Source organism: Seriola lalandi, unplaced genomic scaffold, assembly GCF_002814215.2.
Source record: "Seriola lalandi dorsalis isolate HSWRI2012SDOR001 ecotype SW California unplaced genomic scaffold, Sedor1 jcf7180002054532, whole genome shotgun sequence".
Taxonomy (NCBI): domain Eukaryota; kingdom Metazoa; phylum Chordata; class Actinopteri; order Carangiformes; family Carangidae; genus Seriola; species Seriola lalandi.
This window is the reverse complement of record NW_019525085.1, coordinates 48,620-58,918: the sequence shown is the minus strand read 5'-3', so window position 1 is coordinate 58,918 and position 10,299 is coordinate 48,620. Positions and strand designations below refer to the sequence as shown.

Below are 10,299 nucleotides of genomic sequence, written 5' to 3'. Positions count from 1 at the left end.
ACGACTCTGCAGCTGCTCATAAATATTATATTAATTATAGATGACGTAATATTTGATTTCATTCCGAGTCAGGATCCTGTTTGACGTGTTGTTTACCTCTGTGGGATCTGACAACAACAACAACAACAACAACAACAACAACAACACAGAGAGCAACAGCAGCGACGGCTGCAGCTGCTACAGTTTCTTCCTTCAACACTTCTTCCTGCTTCTGTCCATCTGTGTCTTCTCCAACCGTCGTCTGTCTCCACCACGTGCTTTCAGGTGTTTGTCCTGAAGAGCAGAGGACAGGTGACAGCTGAAGGACAGGTGACAGCTGAAGGACAGGTGACGACTGGAGGGCACAACAGCATTATCAAATATTCATATTAACATACACCTGCATACACCTGGTCTCCACTGACGCACCTGGACTCTAGTGACTCACCTGGTCTCTACTGACTCACCTGGTGACTCTACTGACTCACCTGGTCTCTACTGACTCACCTGGTCTCTACTGACTCACCTGGTCTCTACTGACTCACCTGGACTCTACTGACTCACCTGGTCTCTACTGACTCACCTGGACTCTACTGACGCACCTGGTGACTCTACTGACTCACCTGGTCTCCACTGACTCACCTGACTCTGACTCTACTGACTCACCTGACTCTGACTCTACTGACTCACCTGGTCTCTACTGACTCACCTGGTCTCTACTGACTCACCTGGTACTCTACTGACTCACCTGGTCTCTACTGACTCACCTGACTCTGACTCTACTGACTCACCTGGTCTCTACTGACTCACCTGGACTCTACTGACTCACCTGAGTCTGACTCTACTGACTCACCTGAGTGTGTGATTGTCAGGTGTCTGATCTCAGAGTGCGTTGATTTGCTGCCTCTCATGTCTCCCAGTGAAACGTAGCAGTCGTACGTCCCGGCGTCGTTGGCGGTGACGTTCTTCAGGATCAGAGAGGCGTCTCCGTTCTTCATCTCTGGATCTCTCAGCGCCACTCGGCCATGAAAACACGGAAGCTGGTAGTTTTCATAGGAGCGCTTGTTTCGGTAGAAATAGACGTAACCGTCTGACCTCATGTCGGGTCGGCTCCACTTCAACACTTGGATGGTTTCACTTTTGGGACTCTGACACTGAAGAACTGCATTGTGGTCCGGTTTCACCGCCACCTCCTGCTGCCCTGAAGACAAACATGGATATACAGAGAAGAGTTTCCAGCTGCAGCTCATGTTGCTGTGACAACAGATTCAGCAGCGACCGTCCTGTAACTCGTGTCCTGGTATCTGACACTTCGCTTTGCTAAATTTAGCAGCAGGACTTGGAGCAGCGACCAGGACACTGTTAGGAATCTGTTGTTGAGCTGCTGCCGTGAAACTGCGTCACAACTTCACTGAAGGAAACGGAATTCTGTGATTAAGAAGAAATGATTATTCATTAGAAATATTTCTTCAGCTCCGTCTGTTATTTTGAAACTGAATCCTGCAGAATATTTTCACGGAGAGGACGAGAGACCAGGTTTCACTCATTTACAGAGAATATGTCGATATTAATTCCATCTGGATTGTTCCTTAAGGAATTTACAAACCAAACAACAACCTGACAACAGCTCTGTCCCTGTTGCTATGTGGACACTGTCTCACTCCTCGGAGGACACCAGGAGTACGAGGCGCCCCCCAGATGAAAAACCCCTTTGATCAGGACGTGATTGATTAATTGATTATTGATTTTGTTTTTGTTTCTTCTCCAGTTGTGTTGTTTTTAATCCTGTCAGAAGCTCACACTCAGCTCACACTCAGCTCACACTCAGCTCACACTCAGCTCACACTCAGCTCACACTCAGCTCACACTCAGCTCACCTGCCGTCGCACCAGAGAGAAAACAAACCAGGAAAACTAAGAGAAGATCCCACACACACACACACACACGCACACACACACACACACACACACACACACACACACACAGCCTACCTGGAGACTCACTCTCCTTTAAGGACAAAAACGTCCTCATACACAGCAATAAAAAATATCACATATCAACATTATTTTCCTCTTTCACAGAGTCACATGTTTTAACCAACATCAGCCTTCAGACTAAATATTCCATCATTTTCAGGATTTTAACCCTTTAAATTCCAGTTTGTTTACTCTGTGTCTGTCTGAGGCTCAGAGCCTCCTCTCTTCTGATTGGCTCACCGACCACTGAGATGGTTTTTATATCTTCTGATGGATCAACACTTCAAATCAAACACAGAAGAAGAAGAAAGGTGGAGCTTTAACACAGTTTATAGACAGCAGGGCTCACAGCGCCCTCCACTGGCAGGATCACACTCTCCTAGAACATTTTAACCTCACCTGCTTCATCAAACTCATTTACATCTTTCCTATGTGCGTTTTTTTCTTTTTTTTTTTTTTGCATTGACTGATGGTTGGTCTCTGAGCTCTCGAGCTAAACTGACCTTCTTCCTGGAAACGGCTTGATAGGAAATCACACAGAAGAAAGGAGGAAGTGGGTTCACCAGCTGTGACCTGCTGTAAAGGTCTTGAGCTCAAATCATGTGGTACGATGGGACGACTTCAGTGGCTGCTCTGTAAGTACGATCTGTTCTTTTTGAAGATAGAAAATATCATTTTATCTCGTGTTGGGGAGGAAACGTTTCAAAGAAATCATGTAGTATGAATGAGCAGGAGGGAAACGTGCAGTTAAGGAAGGGTTAATGTCGTAAGGTTCATGTTGGGACAGGAAGTGAAAACATTAACCACTCGATCAGTGAAGGGATGTCGATGTTGGTCAGTCCACCACCGCCAAGATAGGTTTTATTTTTTTAAGTATATTTTTTGGGGCTTTTTATGCCTTTACCTGACAGGACAGCAGAGAGGCAGAGAGAGAGGGAATGACCTGCAGTAAAGGCCGTGGGACTCGAACCTGCGGCAGCGACGACTGTGGCCTCTACACATGATGGATAGGTTTTATTTAACTATAACAGAAAACCACTGAGCTGCTGTAACTCTCAACTGGAGTTTATTTTACTTACATTTATGTTACCGAAGGGTGATGATCTGTTTAATGTTTCATTGTGATCACAGCTTTAAGCAACCATAGCAACCACAGCAACCACAGCAACCATAGCAACCATAGCAACCATAGCAACCATCTGATATATGAAACTTCATTGAAGGCAGCTGAACTTGTATCATGAACCTGGACAAAAGTAAAAGAAGCTTTTGAAGAATGTTAATCTAAGAGTGAGTCACACACACCACAAACTCTCAGTTCGCTTTCTGTGTCATTTTCCTTCAGTGCTGACTTCGCTGCTGAGCTGCACAACCAACACAGGTCGGTTACCGTTCCTACAAACATCTGTTTCACTATGACTGTGTTCTTCAGCCACTGGCAGCTCTGTCATGTTTACCTCCCACCATCACGCTCTGCTGGGACTGATGCAATCACCTTGTTTGATTCAGCACTAAGCTTTACTCAGGCCTGTGTTAACGGTAGAAAATACCTTATTTCTGCACAGTGTTTTCTCTAATATCGTCACTGTGGATGTGCTGTTGCAGTTTCACAAAGACAGACTTCGACTGTGTCTTAGATACAGTCAGACTTCAGATAGACGTCTAAATCCACCCGTTGCACAAAGCACTTTACTGACTATCTTAAGCCATACTGTGGTACAATGAATTCTGGGTAAAGTAAGATTTTTCTCAATGTAAACAAAATGGCCGACCCCAGCAGAAAATTGAGAGATGATGGAGAGACAGTTCGTTATAATCGTGAGTCCCTGCTTTGAATTTCCTTGTAAGGAGTGACGACGTTCGAACTCTAATACTCTGAATTCCCTCCAGCTGGTCTGACGGTGAGTCCCAGCAGCTCTCAGCTGTTTGAAGGAGACTCTGTCTCTCTGAGCTGTGAGGAGGACGACAGCTCTGCTGGATGGAGGCTGAGGAGGAACACCACCAGAGAAACCAGGACTCAGTGTGACGACTGGGGAAGATCAGCTGGTTCTTCCTGTAACATCACTCACATCGTCCCATTGGACAGTGGAGTTTACTGGTGTGAGTCCAGAGAGGGAGCAACCAGTAACAGCATCAGCATCACTGTCACTGGTAAGATCAGACTGTGGAGTCAGTGTTGATGAAGCTGTGTGTAAATGGATGAAATGCTGTAGTTTGTCTGTGTGTTGAGGTGGAGCAGTGATCCTGCAGAGTCCTGTCCTCCCTGTGATGGAGGGACATGATGTCACTCTGCACTGTAAAACAAAGACCCCTCCCTCCAACCTCCCAGCTGCTTTCTATAAAGATGGCTCCCTCATCACAGAGACTACAGGTCACATGACCATCCACCATGTTGACAAGTCTGATGAAGGCCTCTACAGCTGTGACATCAGAGGTCATGGAGAGTCTCCACGCAGCTGGATCACTGTCACAGGTCAGGAGGTCAAAGGTCACGCTTCAGTTGACCTTGTTTGACCTCATTAGTTCAATAAAAAAGTTTCATTTTGTAACTTTCTGAACAGTGAAATTTATGAATTTAATTAATTTTAGAGAAACCCACCACCACAGCTGGACCTACACCCACCTCTCCTCCTTCATCCTCCACCTCTCCTCCTTCTCTCACGGTCTTATTGCCTGTTGTATCTGTCTGTGGTCTGGTTCTACTGGTGTTACTGGTTCTACTGGTGTTACTGGTTCTACTGGTGAGACGATGTGTTCGGAGGAAACAAATAGGTGAGACACAGATTTTACATGATCTAGATGTTACTCTCTGAGGTCTGAGGGTCTTATCTTGATTTATTACATTTATACACATTATTTTTTTAGATACTTACATAGAAGATAATACTCTATTGTTTTATATCCCAATCTCAGCTCTTTCACTAATGACGCCCCTTTTTGACCCTGTTTACACTGTGCAAAGAGATGATTTGGCCCAAATGCTGAAAAACTGAAGCCCAGTTATTTTGTGAAAACAAACCTTTACTGATGTGAGTGAAGAGTTCTGATTGGTTTACCAAAGTCTTGGGTTCATAAACATAGTGCAACATGTGAGTGAAGTAGTACATTAATGTATGATAAAGTGTTATCTGTCACTCTATTTTAACCATATTTTGGAGACCGTCTATTAGTCACGTACGATCTTGCTAGAATATGAAACGGAAAGGGGAGAGTCTACAGATTCTCACAACATTTAAATCATATTTCTACGCTGTATTATCACAAAGATATTCATAGAAACATCAGTCGAGCTCAGAGGTTTTTAAATTCCAACTACAAAGTGTTTCCTTGAATTAAATGTCTTATTCTTGTTGTTACTTACCTCGTTGTTTATTTTGGTTCGTTCCAGCTGCTGAAGCAAAAGGTGGAGAAGATGAAGATGAAAGTGTTTCCTTGAATTAAATGTCTTATTCTTGTTGTTACTTACCTCGTTGTTTATTTTGGTTCGTTCCAGCTGCTGAAGCAAAAGGTGGAGAAGATGAAGATGATGTCAGGTACTGTGATGTTGAAATATCACGACATCAACAGCCAATCGGACGGAGCGGAGGAGGTGGTTTTTTTTGTCAGAATGTATTGTTTATTGCATGTTGTTTGTTTGATTGCGTGTTGTTTGTTTGGTTGCGTGTTGTTTGGATGGTTGCGTGTTGTTTGGATGGTTGCGTGTTGTTTGTTTGGTTGCGTGTTGTTTGTTTGATTGCGTGTTGTTTGTTTGATTGCGTGTTGTTTGTTTGGTTGCGTGTTGTTTGTTTGGTTGCGTGTTGTTTGTTTGATTGCGTGTTGTTTGGTTGGTTGCGTGTTGTTTGGATGGTTGCGTGTTGTTTGGATGGATGCGTGTTGTTTGTTTGGTTGCGTGTTGTTTGGATGGATGCGTGTTGTTGGTTTGGTTGCGTGTTGTTTGGATGGTTGCGTGTTGTTGGTTTGGTTGCGTGTTGTTTGGATGGTTGCATGTTGTTGGTTTGGTTGCGTGTTGTTTGGATGGTTGCGTGTTGTTGGTTTGGTTGCGTGTTGTTTGGATGGTTGCGTGTTGTTGGTTTGGTTGCGTGTTGTTGGTTTGGTTGCGTGTTGTTTGGATGGTTGCGTGTTGTTGGTTTGGTTGCGTGTTGTTGGTTTGGTTGCGTGTTGTTGGTTTGGTTGCGTGTTGTTGTGCAGTGTGAGTTTCTGTGGGTCCGTCTCTCTCTGCTGTGACTTCGCCCACTTGTTGAACAGAAACTAACAGCTCTGACATCATTCAGTTTCCTGTTACGGTAAAAGTGTTCTTGCTGGTGTTTCTGTGAAACGCTGCGGAAACAGAGACTCGTCACTGCTTTTACTTCAGCTCTCTGTCTGTTGAAGTTTTACTCAAACAAAATCATTGACCGGATCATTTAATACAGTTTGTCTTTAACGGCCCCTGTTTCTTCTCCAGAGACGGATCCAGCTGCTCCGAGAACAGACGGCGTCACTTATGGACAGATTGTCATCAGACCAAACAACAGGAGAGGTACAGCTGCTCCTCTTTCATACAACACACCTCCGCCAGGATCTGGTTCCTCTTTCAGGGAGGATCTAATATTAGACACTATCCAGATGCAGTATGGGAAACGTAGGATTGAGTGTGGCCTGGCTTGTTGGAGCTGTGGTCGTCTGCAGCTCTTTTCAGTGTGACTCATCCACTGACCTAACAGCACCGCTGCTATCATGGTGACAGACATATTGCATTTCCTATAACTCCTTCACAATAAAAGCCTCCCACTGGGTCGCAAATGGGAAACTTTTAATGTGAAGCAGTGAGAGAAACTACAGTTCAGACCAGAGATTCAGGTGGAAGATACAAAAGTACTGAGAGCTGAACACTTTGTCCAGGTTTGGACTTTCTTTTCAGTTCAAGCTGTGTGTGTGTTCTCAGAGTGTCCACCAGAACCAGTGGTTATCTACTCCATTCTTCACTGAGGAAGACTGTCACACCTTCGCACCTGTCCTGTCTCAGGTACGGTATCCTTGAAAAGAAATGTATTTTTGATGCATTTTCAGTAGAGAAAATAAAAATGTTTTTATTTCTGACAGGACAGAGCGGAGCTGAGCTGCTGTAGGATTCATGACATGACATTTATAAGTTCCTATTTAACAGGATCTAATGTTTAGTTTTTTTACTCAACTCTTTATTTATATTTGATTGGTTTCTCTGCAGGACCAATAAACTTTGTAAACACATTTCTTGGTTTTCTCCTGTGGTTCTGTGGCTTTCACAAAGACGTGAGGTGGAAAATTTGACTCTGACTCTGAGTCAGACACGAGAGAACAAAGAGTTCACAGAAACCACAACGACAGACCTGAAACACGACGACAACCTCGGCACTCGGTCACAGTCAACCACTGCTCACGTGACAGGAAACCTGAACCTAGAACCAGGAATAGAGTCAGAGTTAGTTTGTTTCTTCTGATCACGACCTCATGAAGAGTTTATCCTCGGGACCAGAATCCGGCTGGTGATTAGACCGCTCAGCTTTAAACTGGCCAATCACAGTGAAGCATGGAACAGGTGGAAAAAAGAATCTCTGGATGACACCTGGAAACCTGAATAATAAGTAAGTAAAAATATATTTACATAACACCTGTCACAGATAAAACTAAAATCAGTGTTCTACATCATAAAAAATTACAAAAGTTCAAGAACTAGGACAATAAAAGCAATAAGATGAATAAAGAGCAATCAATTAATAAGGGGGAGGTTTAACATCACCATAGTAACCAGATAGATCACCATGGTAACCAGGTTAACCTGCTCAACAGCCCTGACCACTGGGACTACAGGATCCTTACTGGGACAAAAGAGTTTTCAATGAGGTGACAGGTGGGTAAATCAGTTTGCTGTTTGAGAGGCAGCCAGCAGGGGGCAGCGTCACACCGTTAAACTGCACTGTGTCTCCTCCCAGGAAGTGGAAGTGAAACACAAAGAAGAGTGAGTACACAGCTCACTCATGTGATGATTTGGCTTCTTCCCAGTGGTGCAACATGTGACCTTCATCCGTTTATTTTCTCAGCGTGTTCGAGTCATCTGAACAATCATCACATGATCTACACAAAACACACACACAGCAACACACAGCAACACACACAACACACATAACACACAGCAACACACACAACACACACAACACACATAACACACAGCAACACACACAACACACATAACACACAGCAACACACACAACATAACATTAAAAAAGCTTTATTATTTCCTGAAACTCACTCTTGAAAAGCAAGATTTAAGCTAACAAGCTATTTTTGGAATAAACTCCCAACAATAACATTTTTGTAAATCACAGGATTTTTAGAATGATATGTAATTTTAACAAATTTAATTCAGTCATGTCTTTCGCCAAAATCAACATTCACATAAGTAAAATTACCTCAATCATTAATCACACTTTTTTTATTTTGTTGTTGTTGTGATTTTACATGAAATTCTGAATTTCTTCATTTTAGAGTTTTGATGTTATTAATATCAAACACATAACATTTATCTAGTGTAAATAAAATCCACTGTTACTGTTTAACAAGTTATAACTCAGTAGAACAAATCAGGTTGAACCTGTTTTTGCTTCCCAACCACCAACCGTCTGACGGTGTTTACGTTCTGCACGAGGAGAAAATACATGAAATCAACATTTTCAAAACCAAACCACATAAACACAGAAAACATTCTCCAAATCAAAACAAACGACAAAGAAAAATCAAACAAAATAAATGAAAATAAGACATATCTGCGGACTAAAATGTTTGGACACAAATTCAAATGTAAATATATATACATTTTCAAAAATATACTTTTTGATACTTTTTAAGCAAATTGAAATGATGAAACTACAGTTCAGATTTTTCAACATACAAAATTTGAAAAATATTTTAGCTACAATTCAAAGTTTCTTTTTATGTGCGGGACGTGTTCTGCCCCGGTTTTATTGAACTATCCTTATTATGGAAAACATGATATGTTGATCAATACGTCATTAAAATATCCAATGTTTTTATGCATGAAATAAGAAAGAGGGACAGCTGCAGCTGTTGTACTGTAATAAACTATTGTGAATGCCGACTGATAAAATTGCGATTTCCTACTTTTGAAGCAATCACAAAGTCTTATTGTTTATTTATTCCCCAATTATTTATACTCTTTAAGAAATGTCCAAAGACATACGATCCAGGAAGTCCAGCTGGAGGGACAGATTTATGGGTCTGGTTGGTACTTCTCACAGACAGGAAGTTACCACAGCAGCAACTGTTGAACCAGATTCAAGTCGTCTGCCGCCAAACGCTGCATCGTCTTAGATGTCAACAATAAAAAACAGCAGATACGTCGATCTTCAGAGCGAACCGTGAAAATTCAACTACAAATGTGTTTGATACTTGGTGCACGTTGTTGTTCAAATCCACAATCGGTCGCAGGAGGAGTGAAATAACACGAGGTGAAGGAATGGATATCTTGTATTGATGAGTAACTGGATGATGAGTACGTAAGTTTCGTGATAAACTGATTATACCACACTCAGTCCCTCTTTACTCCATGATCACATTCATTGGTAAATGTAAAGTTCAGTGGTTCAGAAAATACTTAGATCCCTTCACTTTCAAACTTCTGCTCCCCCAGACCCTTAAATCCAGGACTTTGTAGAAGCCTCTTTGGCAGCAGTTACAGGTTGCAGTCTTCTTGGGTGAGTCTCTACACATCTGGATTTGGGCAGTTCATCCTCTTCTTCCCGGCAGATCCTCATTGGATGTGATGCGTCTCTGAACCGCCGTCTTCAGGTCTCTCTGCCAACATCGTTGACTGTGCACCGTGATTCAGCTTCAGGTTCGAGTCTTTCAACCTGCTGCTCAACAGTTCATAAACTCTGCAGCATGAAGAGAGTCAGCTACAGATCTCTTAATCATCTTCCCCCCTGTGTGACGTAAGACCAGCATGTCCTCCGTCCATCACTCCCCGTCCTCCACAACATGTTGAGCCTGTAACTCGTCCTTCACAGTTCAGCAGCCCCTCCCCCTCACGAAGGGGGTGGGGCTGGTGTGCTGTCTTTCGTCATGGCCTCACTCTGAGACCAGTCCGACTCGGTTGAAGCTGGTACCAGCTCAGTTTGTGAGGCACAGAAGCGTCTCCACGACGACAAGGTAACAACACAGGGAGAGGAAGGTGAAGCCACAGCTTCAGTGTATAGACTGTAAATGAAGATGGACGTAGCGTCTGTGACGTCACTCACAAGTTTGTGAAGCTCAGAGTGACCTCCTCCGCCGTCGCGACGTACCTGACTCCGCCCCTGACCCCGCCCCT

At 43.2% G+C, this 10,299-nt stretch overlaps 3 protein-coding genes across 8 annotated transcripts in view; 1 reads left to right on the top strand and 2 right to left on the bottom strand.

The window, feature by feature from the left end:
- Positions 1-1,177, bottom strand: part of LOC111661058 (uncharacterized) — a 10,104-nt gene extending 8,927 nt beyond the window's left edge. Inside the window, exons 1-2 of the mRNA XM_023414522.2 lie at positions 833-1,177; positions 62-273 (exon numbers count right to left, since the gene is read on the bottom strand). Of these exons, the coding sequence (XP_023270290.2) occupies positions 62-273; positions 833-1,079 (459 nt within the window). The 5' untranslated portion in view covers positions 1,080-1,177. The remainder of the gene's footprint in view (positions 1-61; positions 274-832) is intronic.
- A 735-nt stretch (positions 1,178-1,912) lies between these two features.
- Positions 1,913-10,299, top strand: part of LOC111661057 (protein turtle-like) — a 12,270-nt gene continuing 3,883 nt past the window's right edge. Inside the window, exons 1-10 of one of the 6 annotated variants that reach the window (XR_015437751.1) lie at positions 1,913-2,590; positions 3,301-3,336; positions 3,846-4,106; positions 4,186-4,428; positions 4,545-4,727; positions 5,449-5,488; positions 6,400-6,474; positions 6,880-6,960; positions 7,162-7,558; positions 7,764-8,770. Coding sequence is in view for 4 of the 6 variants with exons in the window: in XM_023414519.2 (XP_023270287.1) it covers positions 2,566-2,590; positions 3,301-3,336; positions 3,846-4,106; positions 4,186-4,428; positions 4,545-4,727; positions 5,449-5,488; positions 6,400-6,474; positions 6,880-6,960; positions 7,043-7,115 (1,017 nt within the window). In the remaining 2 variants the exon portion in view is untranslated. Of the gene's footprint in view, positions 2,591-3,300; positions 3,337-3,845; positions 4,107-4,185; positions 4,429-4,544; positions 4,728-5,448; positions 5,545-6,399; positions 6,475-6,879; positions 6,961-7,037; positions 7,559-7,763; positions 8,771-10,299 lie in introns of those variants that run through there. The other 5 variants (XR_015437752.1, XM_023414519.2, XM_023414521.2 and 2 more) reach the window with 5 other exon arrangements.
- The window catches only part of LOC111661060 (CD276 antigen homolog), a gene marked incomplete at its 5' end in the record, with an annotated part of 5,074 nt that continues 2,961 nt past the window's right edge, over positions 8,187-10,299 (bottom strand). Inside the window, one exon of the mRNA XM_087176109.1 lies at positions 8,187-10,273. The remainder of the gene's footprint in view (positions 10,274-10,299) is intronic.